The sequence below is a fragment of the Sinocyclocheilus anshuiensis genome, unplaced genomic scaffold, assembly GCF_001515605.1.
Source record: "Sinocyclocheilus anshuiensis isolate Anshui unplaced genomic scaffold, SAMN03320099.WGS_v1.1 scaffold2012, whole genome shotgun sequence".
NCBI lineage: Eukaryota > Metazoa > Chordata > Actinopteri > Cypriniformes > Cyprinidae > Sinocyclocheilus > Sinocyclocheilus anshuiensis.
This window is the reverse complement of record NW_015555967.1, coordinates 355,104-370,291: the sequence shown is the minus strand read 5'-3', so window position 1 is coordinate 370,291 and position 15,188 is coordinate 355,104. Positions and strand designations below refer to the sequence as shown.

Genomic DNA, 15,188 nt, shown 5'->3' with positions numbered 1-15,188 from the left:
TTATGGTTTGAATAAGAAACAATCTATCACACAATGTCAACAGCATACAGTTCCCTGCTTCTTTTTTCTCCATCTCAGGTTTTTCAAAGAGGTCTATGTAAATATTCACAGAGATTAACTAGAAGAGTTTACAGAAACCTGACAGTTTTGCTATTCTGGACAGTTTGAGATATGGAGACGAGAGTCATGAGACAGTCTGAACTGCATTCTTGAGCTGAGGGAAACTACAGATTTAAGCTTAGGAAAGTCGGCAGAGAAAGTGGAATGCTCCCTTTCTCCTTATGTCGCCTTGCTCAGACACAAATACACGCATTAATATCAACAACCTGGGCTGTGAAAATTGTTTGCCTTTGGAAAATGAAAGAGGAGTCAAAATCTTGGAAATATTTGTTTTGGGTGAAGATAATTCAAGCAATGTGAAAACAATTGTGGATGTTGCTAGATATGTTACTCCACCCTCTAGTGGCTAAGAAAAACAATTCAGTCAAGTTATTGAAGAAAAACTCACAGGTTGCCAAAACAGATTACTAAAAACACATTTATTTATGTTCAAAGTAAAAAAAAATAAAACTTACAAGAATGTTTAAGTAAAAAAAATGATTGACTCCAGGTCCAGCAATTGTACAAAATTCATTTCCAATTCCTGCACATTCAACAGAAGCTTTAAACAGAACAGTACTGCATGTAAACTGATTGGGCCAGTCTGCTTTCACAGAAAAGCTTTGAAAAACCCTCGCAAATAAATCTGAGGGCAACGGGGAATAAAGGGAAGTAGTTGTCTTGTTTTTTAAACCATAAATTAGGTTTATAAATAATGCAGTCCTGCATTTGTTGTGGAACTAAACAAGACACTAGCTCATCTGAGAAGCTTTAAAATATAATTGTATCGCTCTTAAAAATAAGGGCAAATGAACTGTCACAACAGAGCAAAATTCTCTGCCAGACAATTATTTCCATTTTATGGACTTCAAAAGCTTCTTAAAATGTGTGCAGTTATTCAAAACGGCACACATCAAAATACATATTTTACATTTTCTTTTTTAAACCATATCCTGTTATTCTGATATGGACAAATAAATACATCTTTTAAGGCTACTAGAAAAGAATGGGGTTTGTGATGCTGACATGATGGACCGAAACAACATAAGTGCAAGAAGAACGCAAATACTTTTAGCACACAATCGTAATTTTGAGCGTCATTGCATTTTGAATGTCTAAGGCAGCAATTCAAAACCACAACATAAAACAAACATTTGAAGGCAACTCGCCTCCTTGAATACTGAGGTTAGTTACTTTCACTGTAATGCAAAAAAAAAAACAAAAAAAAGTACAAATATGTACAAGCTGGACAACGACTTGCAATGTTTTGGCAATTTGTCTAGAAAATATTTCTGGCCTATCATGCTTCTTTTCCACCAAAATACTTTGCGTTCTGGTGGCAGACCCAGTTCTCGGCCAGGAGAAATAAAATGCAAATTAACCAACTGAAAACCAACGTTATTACATTGCTCAATGAGACTGTCAAAGACGTCAACATTTCCCTAATGCAGGGTTCCTGGTTACAGACCAGCAAGCTTTTAGGGTCAGACTGGAACCTATTTTTCCCATCCACAATTTCCGGGAACCTTGTGGAAAGGTTCGAGAACTGACACAGACTGGAAACCCATACTGCAACAGTGTAAGTAAATAAAAAAGGCAGAGTGTCAGACCACATCTAACTTCAAACTTGTGTGAAATTAAAACATAAATTCCTCGTCCCGTTCTATAAAGCTGTAATAGGAAAAGGTCACACGGTGTCATGAATAATTATGAAACAGTGCATGTCATAGGATAGATAATACCATGCAAACTCATGAATAACCTGAAAGCAGAACATAGTGCAACAACAACAACAACATCCACCATGTGCAATAGGTTGACATTCAAAATGTGCTCCTATAAGCTACGAAAGTTTTTTGTTCCCTTCTTCCTTTTATTATTCAGAGGCCTGCTTATAAAGCTACAAATTATTCGTAGTTTTAAAGAATTATGTAAAAATGAGCCATACACTCTGATTATAAAACTTCTACCCTTTCAACTTGGTCCAAATTGAACTTGGTCCCAAAAGTCTATGAGGCAGGAACACAACCAATCACTGTCCAGCAGTCTGCAGTCCCGCTTCACCTTCGCTGATGATGTCACTTCCACCTCCTCCATGGCCCACTGCTAAGTGCTTGAGCTGGTCTGATGGTCTCTCGGTTCATTATCAGATGAAGGTGGGCTCAAGGGAAAGGCTGTTTCAGCTGTGATAAGTTTATCTTGTTGTTTGGCCTCTTCTCTCAAAACCATGCCGAGAGCCATCTCATGAAAGTCCAAATCGAATGGAGTAAGAAACGAGGAATCGGGGGGGGATTCACATCCTGTGCAAGACTGTGAAGAAATGAAATAACTTGCACGTAAGATACATACAATAGCACTACTGCATGTTAGCATGCTGCTAAGCTAACAATACTTTAAACAGCATAAAAAATATTGAGTAAAATAGTAATTTTTAACTAGATTTAACTATTTTTTTTTCAATATTGTTCAGTACACTACATATTTAGAGTTGGCAGAGCTTGTCGCAAGGCATTCTGGGTAATTACCTCATTTTTTAAAAGATACATGCAGTGAGAACTGCAATAGAATCTGCACAGAACTAGAAAGCAGCGGAATTTTGGTACCTACTTTCTGAAATAGCCTTTGTGTTTTTGTTAAGAGCTACTTACTGTAACATTGATGGCCTTTGGTAGGCAGCCGGTTTGAAACCAAGGGTGGACCTGAGTTAACTCTTTCTTCTGCTCCTCAGTAAAATGAGGCTGATGCTTCTGAACAGCTTTTAGGGCATCTCTATCTTCTTTCAGTACTGATTCTCTGTCTCTGTACACACACACACACACATACAAATTAATGTCCTCTTCTGGCCTAGTTTGTGCTACACTAAAGTATACTTCTATTAAGTATACGAATTTGTCCAGTGAGTCATTTATATTCCCACCAACATCACATTTTAATTATGATATCCAAACTCATAATTAAGGACTTTAACTCAGAATTAGTTTCACCTCAATCAAGTACACCAGAACCAAATAATCAAGGTCTTTGGACATGATTTTTGCTATTTGTAAATAACAGGCAAAGGAGTCAGAACAGAGTTGGAATTAAACTCTTAGAACTAAGTTTGCTTCGATAGATTTCCAGGAGTTGTAGTCAAAACAAAGCCGATATTCATTTAGGTTAGGCTAGAATGCGATTGGGCTACTAAGCAATCTGGTAAAATGGCCTTACTTGACGGGAATCTGGTATGTCATCATGACTTTGTCATCCGTGTTCGCCATGAGGAGCCAGATGGGGTCCTGTAGGACAAACTTTATGAACTGTTCCCCTCCAATATCTTTAGATGCTGGTTTATGATTGTGATCATTCTCTGATGAGTCAATGCTTCCAAAGTACTTGCTAGTATTACTGCTCCCTGAGATCAAAAAGTCCAAAGAAAAAAACAGGCATGGTTAAAAACAACCAGTACAATTCTTCAGGATTTCTCCATTTATGTTCCACCACACAAATAAAGTCATACAGGTTTATAATGATATAAGGATGAGTATGAGATTTGTGTGATCTATAACTTTAAGAATAAAGCATTCATGAGTAAATTACTCACTAGTGCCACTTCCAGATGTGCTACACCCATTCGATCCAGATCCAAATGACCCTGACCCTGATGACCCGGAGCCTGAGGCAGCGGAGCCGGTGCCCGAGCGGGAATCCTCTTGCAGCAGTAGGTCCAGCATGTCACTGGAGGTCGACATGGCATCCTGGTTGGACTCATTGACTTCAGACTAAAGGAAGTTAACTCGAAGTTAGCAAAGAAGCTAGGTAATGAAAAACAAATGAGTTTTTAAAGGTTCTTAATACTTACACTGTCATTGAGTTTGCCATCTTTGGTGTTGCTGCCATTGCTGGAATTTTGCACCACAGTCCCGCCCCCTTGTGTTCCTCCTGGGGGTGGAGTCTGTTGCATAGTGTCCGTTCTGTTGCTTTGCAATTCCTCAAGTTGTAAAAGATTGAGTGGGGAGGAGCATCGGGATTGAAACAGAGGAGATCCAGACCCTTCCCTCTCGCCAGCCTGTTGCCCAGTGGACTGGGGTGTGCTGGAGCGAGACTGCCCATGTGGCGCAGTATTGGTATTTACTGCTGGCACTGATGGAGAGTTGGGGAAAGTGAACAGGGGATTTGGGTTGTAGAATTGCTGGGGAATCATTGTAGGCATGGCAGGATTCATTTGGGAGCCTAATGGATTGAACTGTCCCATTGCAGGATTGAATGACGGTAAACCAACAATAGAGGAAGGGAACTGGCCCAAGGGGTTCATTTGGGCAGGCAGTTGCCCAACAAGCTGCGAGTTGGCTGGGTTCAACTGTGGTCCTGTATTACAGAGTTGTGGAAACATATAGTTGGGCAACATGAAGGTCATGACTGGTGGCATCACTGGAGGAAAGCCTTGCATGGGGAATCTAGGGACTCCCTCTTGCAAGGAAGGATCTGTTCCCATTTGGGGAATTGAGAAAGGTGATGAAATGGGGAACATAGGCATGTAGCCTGGGGGAAAGGAGGTCATCATGGGAGTACCGCTAGTCTGGGCTGCCACAAATGGTGGCCAAGAAGTGGAAGATTGCTGGACTGAGGGGAGGATGGGTCTTATTGCTACAGGATTGGATCCTCTATAGGGGCTAGACCCCGAGGGGGAGGGACTGTCTGGTGTGTTGCCATCTACTTGGTGTTTCAGTCTTTTCCCTCCTCTACCATGCCGACAACTTCTGCTGTTGCCCACAGAAGGATAGTTCTGGGAGCTGTTCACTCCTAGACGGCACAAGCCAAATATTAAAGGCGAAGGTAAAGAAAGTAAAGATGTTTCCAGGGGAAAAAAACTAAATTAAGTGCATTTTGCTTAAAACAAGTAAAATTATCTGCCAGTGGGGTAAGTAAAATATTTTTAAAACAAGAATTTGTTTTAAGCAAAATGCACTTAATTTAGTTTTTTTCCCCCTGGAAACAAGACTAAATATCTTAAGTCACTTGGCTTATCTAGTAAAAGTATCTTGATTTAAGAATTTTTAGATATTTTGACTAGAAACAAGATAAAATACTACATAAGATAAGCCATTTTTTGCACTGAAATTCAACCTGTGAACAACTCTACAATGGTTACCTTTTGCCCCAGGTGTAGACGTGTGTCTGCACTGTGGAGGCCCGCTGGGTTGGACCATATGCAGATGGCTGATGTCTCCGAAACAACCGAGGAAAGCTTGCTCTTCTTGCTGGGTATGGGCAGATAACACCACCTTTGTGAGGCCCTTCCCTGTATTACCTCCACCTCTTCTCTCCTTCTCCTTTTCTTTCTCAGGAACAGCAGCAGTGGGGGACACGGCCTGCTGGGGGTTCATGGGCATGGGAGAGGTGACAGAGGTTGGCGGCTCCTCCATCATAACAATGTCTGGATGTAGATCAAATGGAGTAGATTGTTTGCTTTGAGATTGCAAAGTCTGTCATTTAATGGAATATAAGACAAACCATGAATATTGTGCACCCTTAATTTACAGAGAAAAGAAGGTCAGGGAAAAATCTGTAGATGGAAAATTCTCCATAAAAGTTCTTTGTGCATTTTTCTTTTTTCTACTTTGCACTTTTTTGTTAGAAAATGTTTATTTACTATTTATTCAGGTTTTTTAAGGTATCTAAAATTTTGATACTTAATTTCCATGATCTAAATATTCTTAAAAATGTAAAGTTTGTTGTCATTTGGAAGTGTGTAAGCCTTCTTGCATTATTATGCTTTTATATTATGATTATATATTCAGTGGCATAAAATGGTCTTTAAAATTACAATTATATCGCTTATTGCAATTATTTCTTGGGCAATATATCGCACAACAAAAAGTTGTTATCGTGACAGGCCTACATGTATATAGGTCAATTACAAGATTAGCCTGGAAAAAGTGTTCAGACCTGATTCAGGCGGCTTCTTGTCACCAACGTGAACAATGGTGCTGCTAAAACTACACAGGGAAGTGGCCGAGACAACACTTTCAGCCTTGCAGTGCAGAGCCAGAGGGGTTAGGGGGTGTGCTGGTGCTGCAGGGACAACCTTCGAACCCTCGGTCACCACAAGAGTCTCTGCTATGTCTAAATGGAAGAGTGAACTTTAATTCCATACATTTACACACAGAACATACACAGTTATTAGCTGATACTGAAAGAATACCAATAGTGGTTGGTTGTATGAGTCTGCTTCTTTGTCTCTGACTTTCTGAATACTTATAAGATGTGCTGGGTGAATATCCCATTATCCTTTAGCAATCCTTTACTGACCTTCAGCTGCTCCAGCTCCTTCCCTTTGTTTATCATCATCAGAGGTAGAAGACGTGGTACAGGAAGATGAACCACACTTCCTCTTCACTGTGCCAGGGACATTAAAGCTCTCCAGATATCTGAAAAAAAACAGTGAAAGAATGAGACCATATATCCAAAACACACCCCTTACATACTATACCTATCAATTATTATTCACCTGTTATTAATCTTCACCTGTCTTTTCTCTTTTAAAATAAGATGGAATTGGAGAAATAAAAATAAAAGCACACAAATCCTTTTAACTGGTACAGGCGGACACACAGACTCACCTTATGATGTTGTCCAAACAGTTGATCTGCTGGTATGAGTAGGGCAGCTCCTTCCTGGGTGGACTGGACAGCGCTAAACTTGCCAGACCTTCTCTAGCAGAGGCCTCTGCTGTATCTGCTGCATTTGCCAGTGCTTCTAATATATGACAGGAATCATGTCACTTCAAATGTGATAACAAACATGTGACCTCAGGCTAAATAGATAAAGTCAGGTCATTATTATTGACATATCAGCAATGTTTACCTAAGCTACTCTGTTTGAGAGCTGGTGGCCGGTTTCGGGAGTCAATGAAGACCTGCTGTCCATTGGCCTTTACCATGTGCATGTCTTGACAAATCTGCTCAAACGTCATCTAGAAAGAAATGAGGAAATAAAGGTTGACACATTGCACGTTAGTGTAAGTTGGTGTTTATTTCATTATGTAATGTTCAATACTGTTATGTGTACATCTGAACTGAAAAAAGATAAACTCCCTTACTGGTTTCCTGGGCTTGATCTGGTCCTCGGAAGCATGTCCGTTACTCTCAGAGGAAGTGGCGCTTTGCTGATGCTCGTGCGAGCCACTGCTGCCCAGGCTGCCGTACCCCTGTGAGCTGCCGGCATGAACGGGCTGCACCAGGACCCTATGGATCAGCTCATTGAGCTGTGGTACATCTGGGGACATGGTTCTCACCTCCCCGTCCTCCAGGGCAGTGAACACGTCCTCATTCAGTGGACTCCTACAGAAAGGAAGGGATGGTAGACAGGTTTTGTGGGACCACTTTAGGGGTTGAATGGATCGTAGTTGATCCATACGGTTCAGCACGCATGTGATCCGTGGATTAATTGCAAAATTTCACCATAATAGAGTGAAACGTGTTTACACACTCAAGCGATTTTAAACCATTCCAGCGCAAGAGGCGAAAGAGAACTTGATTCGCTACTCACGCGCTGTTTTCTATGCGCACAGCCGCGCATACAGGAAGAGAGGCTGTTAACTTGTCTTTAATCATGTTTGAACTTTCTTAGGCTAGTAGTTTTTGCTGTGATATCGAAGAAGTGCTTAGCTTTAAGTAATAAATGGAAAGCAAAGTACATTGAAATATCTTGTTTTCTTGCCGATCCAACAAAAGATCCGATCCGTGACTCAAAAACCGTAATATGATCTGACCTGTGAGTTTTGTAATCCGTTAAACCACTAGACCACTTAAAAGTAGATATCAGGTTTAGTTAATGAGTATGTCATAAGAGTGGCTGCCAGAGCGTTGCTATGCGGTTGATTAGATTTAGATTTTTTGTTTTGTTTTGCTTGTTTGATTGCTATATAAAGTGCAGCCACTTACGTTCGAACTTTGTGGCGTCCCACTATGAAAGCCACCTTCCTGCTCCAGGGGTTGATATAGGATGACCAGCTGGTGTCGAGGGTCAAGTACTCCCCACTTCGTGCACGCATGCGCAGGGGCGAGTGGTCAAACGGCTGCCCTGCAAACTGGAGAACTGATGAAGGGAAACTATATCAATGAATTCTGCTGCAAACATATACACCATTGAATCGTGCCTGTATCCAGAATGAGCTACTCACTTTTTTTGTGGATGGCCACCATAAGGAGTCTATCTTCTGGATGCAGGTAAATAAGCACCGGCTTCCCAACCAAGTCCTGAGGCAAGTAACCTAATAATGGCACTGCCCTGCAAATGAGAGCAAAGGAGGTTTATGCAGCTGTTCAAAAGAGACATAGAGAGTAAACATGTGAGACAGCTCTAGGCAAAAATGCAAACCTTTCATCAATCTCTTGGAACAGACAGTTTGGGGTGTGACTGGTGGTAAAAATTCTCTTGTCTGCTGGGATACGAGGTGCTGTTAGGTAAAAATACGGAAACACATTAGAACAGACACAGAAAACAAGAACCAAGTGCAAAGTATGCTTAATCAAGTGTCATATTACACTTATATAAGGGTGATTGATTTTTCAATTACATGCACGTTTACTAGTGCTTTCAATAATTCAACATCATTTTCAACATGCATATTATTTAAGTGTTAAGATTATACTTTCATAACAGTGAGACAGTTTCAGATTTCTAACACACTAAGTAAACTACCAATCAAGTTTGGGGTTGGTAAGATTTTTTTAATGTTTCTGTAAGAAGTCTAATGCTCGACATGGCTGTATTTATTTTATGCTACTTAATATTTTTGTGAAAACATCATTTATATAACAAGTTTTTACTAGTCCTTGCTGAAAAAACATTCAATCCAAAAAAATGTAAAATCCTACTGACCCCAAACTTTTGAATGGTGAAGTATTTGACATTGACACAGTCTCGTTTTACCCTCGTAGCCGGAGTGAACTCTCTCAGCGATGAGGAGGCAGCAGGGCTCAGGTTGGGATGTATCGGAGTCCCTCAGGGTCAGCTGATATGGCGTGAGACGGAAGGGGTAATACTTCACTTCTCCATCGCTGTCCCTACCTCTGCTGATCCGACAAAACATCGACTTTTCCTCGGTACAGTCCGCCTGTGAGGCTGTACACAAATGAGGCTTTAATAAACACTCATTTTCCCAGCATACATTTGGGCAACCTTTAAAAAAATAACTACAAAATGTAAAAAGGTTTTAAAAAAAAATGTTTTTACCATTATAGCGCATCCTAACTAAGTGAATTTGATGATTGAAGAAGTAATTTTTCAGTTGTCTATAACAGCGAAATGCTGTATGAAGCAACAAAATCACAGCCAATCACAACATTTTTGAATATAACTCAGATTGTATTAGTCTGAAAGAAGAAAAACATATACACCTAGGATGGCTTGAGTAAATAATGGGCTAATTTTCATTTTTGGGTGAACTATCCTTTTAATACATTATTAAAGTTCTTATTAATATTTTGAATTAGTTTTATTTTCCATTTTCTTTTTCATTTTAAATCTTAGTCATTTTGTTGTGCATTTTTATCCGTTTTTGTGTGTTTTTTATAAATATGTCTGTATTTTGAATCTGTATATCTGTTTATTTCAGTTTATTTTTAGTTATTTTAGTACTTCACTGTAAATTAAATGGAAATGAGACATGTTGCCTTATGCTGCCTTTTTTTGTTTGTTTGATTTTTACTTTTTATTTCATATCAGTTAATGTTCATTTCTTTTTAAGTAACAGGAATACCTTTTTGTCAGAACAATGGAAGATGGTTTTGGGAAACCTGTTATTATATTCTGTTACCAATTCCATTTGGTACCAGTAGGGATATAAAAATTCCATATTGCACCTTTAATATACACCTTTGTGGGACACTACTTTTGACCAATAAAGTTTCAGTACTATACCCATAAAACAATATGCCTCAGAAATATACCCCCATCAAAATGTCTTGCAGTGTGCCAATATAAACAGCTGAGGACAAAAACATGTGCCTGGCAGCTTTATAACAGTCTATGGCGAATAAAACGATCTGTAACTGATTTACAAAATGTACTGTGATCTCTGCTTTGTTGCTATATTCACACAGTCAATATACTTCTACATACTAGTGCCTGCGCAGGAGGACCACGGCGGCAGACGACAGGGAGCGGAGCTGCTGTAAAATGTGCTGACGTCCTGAGGTGCGAGCAGCTCTGAAAAAACGGCTCCCTGAAGTCTCTCGGGTTTACAGCGCAGCAGAGAGGCCGCCTGGGATGAGATGTACACCACTTTACCAGAGAGGAACGACACTGCCACAGAGAACGTGTCCTAAGATAGAACAGAGAAAGAGTGAATGCGTTAGATTCTTCTGAAGACTCACAACCGGATGTGTATGATTAGGTAACTTGTCTAGTCATACCGTGTTTTGAAGGGTGTACTCTGACGTAACGTTGTCTAACTCTTCAATAGTAAACGACGACAAGTCCAAACAACACCCATGACTCTCTTCCACACTCCACTGATGGTAGTATTCTTGATTAGCTACAGATGAACACAACACACCCTTTTATTGGCACACACATGCTGGTACAAGGAAATGCAATTTAAGTTTCGGTTTTCTACTCACCCCGGACTTGTTTGACACAGTTAAGTGCGTACTGCAAGGAGGCTAGGGTGCTTGATCGCCTCTTCCTGCGCCATTCTGCCGGCACGCGGATCTTTAGCTCACGCAGGGCTTTCAGCAGCTCTCTCTGGGTCTCCAGCCGGGCTGGCTGGTCACCGCTGGGTGCTTGGGACGTCGGCTGATCCTGCTCCGAGCTGCCACTCAAAAGACTGTATGAAACCGAGCTGCTAGGAGGGGAGGGACTGTTTCCGTTTGAGCTGGGGAGAGACATTTTAATGGGTGAAATTAGCCAGTATTTCTAATACAATTTATTTATCTATCAGAAAACAGGATTTCACATTTCCAATTTAAAAATTAAATAATTTCATTTCAGCAATGACAAGTTCTAAAATACATGATTTTGGAGCTGATACTAGTTCTGGCCATTTCCGTCAATTAGCCAATCTGGCACAGTTATTGTCCGATAATCTTAAAATGAACATGACCAAATACCAGTCTTGTTCCTAAAAGTTACTGCATGTACTATGCAATTTTAATCTGCCCCAAGTGAAGCGTCATCATGCCAACGCCTCAACCAGTTCCAAAAGAAAAGGTTTTCGGGAGCAAGCTAAACCAAACTCCTGCAATTGGTTTATTAAACTGGATGTGTGAGATATATATAGGTCAGAGCTCCTCAGGCATACACATTGTTTTTTATCTCTTTGCTGACTAAAGTGGTTCAAAGACAAGTAACAGGTTTACACTCATACAGTTGACTAAGATTTGTATCCATAATGACTCTGCATTGCAATGGCATTCAAGCTATTTTATCTGTATATATGTACATCCCCCAGTTTAAAAGTTTGGGGTTGGCAAGATTTTTGAATGTTTAAAAAAAAAAAAAAAAGCCTCTTATGTTTACCAAGGCTGTGTTTATTTGATCAAAAACTGCAAAATATCATTACACTTTAAAATAGAAGTTATTCCTGTGATCCAAAGCTGAATTATTCCAGGCATTAATCCAGTGTTCAATGTCACATGATCCTTCAGAAATCATTCTAACATGCTGATTGGTGCTCAAGAAACATTTCTTATCATTATCACATAAAAGTCATTTTAAACAGATTTCAGTTTAAATATCACATACCTCTTGCTTTCCGTAGTCTCTGTGGTTGAACCCTTTCTGTTGTGAGAGCTGCAGGTGGATGTTTCTCGTCCCATGTGTCCTTCGCTCTCCCTCTCGGCCGAGTCATTCCCGCTGGAGTGGGCATCCATGTCATACGAGTGTGTCAGCTGGGGTGCTGTTGAAATGTCCAGCCTGGGACAAATGGACTGGCTGTTGGTCATTCCAGGAGAAGTATTGCTGTGGGCTTCCCCTTCATCCTTATATGTTGTTCCCTTCCCTCTATGAGCGCCATAGGTCACTGGTGTTTGAAAGTTGTCATTACTCATAATGAAGCAGAATAACTGTATATATTATCTGTCTTGTGCATCTGTAAGGGACCTTCTGACAGAGCAGGGCATGGGAACTCTTTGGTTATCCTAAATATCTGCTGCGCTAAAACATAGGTACGGCCGAGAAACTTTTCTTTGTTTGTCCTAGATGTTTCTGCTTAAACGTCCTTAAAGTTGCAAACCATCTGGTGGGAAATAATAATAAAAACAGGATAAGCAACAATTGCACACCTGAAGATATGAAGAGACATGAAAAATTTCAAGATGCACACAGAGAATAGTGAGTTCTGTCACACATTGTATAAATGTTGAGTGTTGCATTTTAATCCTGGCCTATAATGACATTAAAGAACCACACTGATGTATTTACATTCACTTGTTTTGATACAGTCATTATGATGCAGTGTCCTTAAAATAATTATATTTGATGTTCAGAGCCATGTACTTAACACATTTTAAAGTGGGAGGGTCAATGAAAAAAAATGTATTATACGTGACATATTATATAGCACACAGCATGCTTTTCATTTTTTGTCCTATTTTGTGTGTGTGTGTGTGTGTGTGTGTGATATATAAATAATTTCAGCAATGAAAAGTTCTAAAATGTCTAAAAAAAGATCTGATTTTGTATATATATATTTTTTTTATTTTTATTTTTTTTTAAATATGTTTAAATGCTGAAAACGTCTTATGTTTACATTTAGGATATAGATTCAAACTGGATTTCAGAAAGAAAACAGCACATATCTCCATTAGAACAAAGGAAATATTGAACTACCTAACTGCTCATTCCTAAAATAATCAATGCGTCACTTTTTTTTTTACCAGTGACCCGAGCAACTATGGCAACATAATTGTAGATAATAATTTTAATCACTAGTCTTGAAGTATCTGAACAATGAAGCTTCTGTATGGCACAAAAGAAAGATAAAAACCACACATGCTTTCATGGGTAACCTAAAAACACTAGATGTGTAGGAAGATGCATATGACTGAGCTGTTTTCAACGTTTCATGAAACTGAAATATTTGTAGGTTTCCCCCTCCTGATGTATTGTTGTTGTTTTTTTCTGTTTTCACCTGTTTTGCTGACCCTGACAAGTTTCAGTTTTCAATGCATATACCACCAAGTAAGCTTTTTAGAATAACACTATAAATTTATATAAAAAAGAAAGTTATAAAGCCTTTTATTTTATTGAAATAATCTCATTAGTTTTGAGACTCACTAGTCTAGTCCTTTACCTATGATCTGACTATAATAAACTTAAATACACCTCATATAGGGGTTTAGATGAATGCGATCCCTCTATCTGTAGAGCCGTGGAATTACTGACATCATACAAACATTGAAAATGAGATGTATTTTGATACAGCCATGCACATTACATCTTTTAAACAGATAGTCAAGTTATTGTCAAAAATACACTGGTATATAGTACAGTCAAAGGACCATATTTTACTGGTGATCAGACATCCGCAGTGCCATCAGGAAATAACAACAATATAGACTAAAAGCTAAATGTTTAACGCATTTTCTTTGACAAATACAGATTCAAATGTAATTCATACAAACGATGTAAGACTATGACAGCAATGATACAATTATTAGAACAAAAAGCAGCTTTTCTTACCTTATAAAAGTATTTCAGTTGCTCTAAAGTGAAGTTTAGACTGCTTTTCAGAGCTTGTACACGGATAGACGCATGTGCAACAATATAGCTCAGTACTGCAGCTCGGGTCTTGTCTGATGTTAACCCGTGTACGGAGTCGGACACCACCATCAATTCTTGCTATGGGAACAAATTTCACGTGTACCGAGCAACTCCCGAAACCATCTCTCATTGGCTCCTAACCTGCCATTACCCCGCCTGCAAAGCATAAACCCCGCCCCTCAAAGAGAAACTCGCGCTGCTATTGGACATGTGGGCAGGGCTACGAATGCTCGGCGCTGCTTTGTCACGTTGTAGAGAAGCCTGCATCTGAATTGTGTGGACTTGAGGGAACAACAAGTCCTAATCTGCCCTTTTCCAAACCGTACTAACTGCTGTAGAGGCGCATAAGGGTTTTTTTCTTATGCTATATAAGACTAATACACTGACATTTTTTAAATAAAAGTCAAATAAATAAGGCTATGATTCTGTGAATAATTACGTATGCGTAGTTGAAATGCTACCGTTTGTAACTGCGCGTCTTTTTTTTTGGTGGTTACATCTTCAGCGCAGGTTGGGAGTCGCATGCTTCGTTCCTCGTGTTGGAGCGTATTGAGCGTGTCCGTCCACCTGCCGCTGACACATGAGAGCGTGTGAGGGCCATGCCAGCTTTTACTCTGTCTCATATTGAAGATTGCTGCTCAAATATACGGTGGAAGTTGATCACAGCTGGACACACGTGTTAAGTGCTTTGAACACATTGCAACCGTGACAGGATGCTATTACTTAGAGGAGTTAATTATTATTTGCAATTATTAATTTCACATTTGGTCAGTGTTTAGGCTGACTATGACATCATGTATCATATGGTAATAAAATGGCACGGGATATTACAGTCAGCCAGTCATAAACTCTGGCCGAGTGATAAGATTTTTTGGTAACGCTTTAGATTACAACCCGCAATGTACTGCGTAAATAAACAGAATTTACAGCGTAACTTTTTTGTAATTACAGTGTACCTATTCAGTACCTCCGTGTAGGTATAAGGTAACAATATGCGAAGTTTGGAGAATAAAGGAGTAATAATCTGTAAAATTACAAATTATTTCTACTGTAAGTATTTTGAAACTAAGGGGTACCTATTCTACTATTACAGGGTATGTATGACCTAACTTGATATCAGTTATTATAATAACCCGATGTTGCTGGGTTATGAATGTGGAGGACGTGAATGAGAGCATCGCAGCAAGTCACGTGAGTTCAAACGTGAACGGATCTGTGTGCGACGAAATCCGTGACTGCGGCGCTTAAAATGGGAACATGTGTGGAAAATAGGAGAAAACTAATCGAAGCGCAGACGAGGGACAACTTTGAAACTGTCTGGAGTGTGTTCCTTTAAAACTGCA

At 39.6% G+C, this 15,188-nt stretch overlaps 1 protein-coding gene across 2 annotated transcripts; it reads right to left on the bottom strand.

Moving 5' to 3' along the window:
• Positions 1 to 715: 715 nt before the first annotated feature.
• Positions 716 to 13,893, bottom strand: per1a (period circadian clock 1a). Of its 2 annotated transcripts, none has more exons than XM_016470529.1 (20): positions 13,765 to 13,893; positions 11,827 to 12,319; positions 10,704 to 10,957; positions 10,497 to 10,618; positions 10,204 to 10,405; positions 9,013 to 9,204; positions 8,458 to 8,536; positions 8,261 to 8,367; positions 8,022 to 8,175; positions 7,178 to 7,418; positions 6,943 to 7,051; positions 6,699 to 6,834; positions 6,388 to 6,506; positions 6,025 to 6,201; positions 5,228 to 5,512; positions 3,938 to 4,878; positions 3,680 to 3,857; positions 3,307 to 3,490; positions 2,748 to 2,898; positions 716 to 2,409 (listed from the first exon to the last, which is right to left on the bottom strand). In XM_016470529.1, the coding sequence occupies exons 2-20, from the start codon at positions 12,129 to 12,131 to the stop codon at positions 2,206 to 2,208; spliced, it is 4,140 nt and encodes a 1,379-aa protein (XP_016326015.1). In that variant the 5' UTR covers positions 12,132 to 12,319; positions 13,765 to 13,893; the 3' UTR covers positions 716 to 2,205. The 2 variants fall into 2 exon arrangements, with proteins under 2 accessions (XP_016326015.1, XP_016326016.1); XM_016470530.1 differs by having other exon boundaries at positions 6,699 to 6,831.
• Between the last annotated feature and the right edge of the window lie 1,295 nt (positions 13,894 to 15,188).

Excerpts from the sequence above, each read along its gene's own strand:
- per1a (XM_016470529.1), bottom strand. The coding sequence starts at position 12,131 with ATGAGTAATGACAACTTTCAAACACCAGTGACCTATGGCGCTCATAGA. Across the intron at positions 7,052-7,177 it reads AGATCAAGCCCAGGAAACCA|ATGACGTTTGAGCAGATTTG; the intron begins GTAAGGGAGTTT and ends ATTTCTTTCTAG. Across the intron at positions 3,491-3,679 it reads CACATCTGGAAGTGGCACTA|GGAGCAGTAATACTAGCAAG; the intron begins GTGAGTAATTTA and ends TTTTGATCTCAG.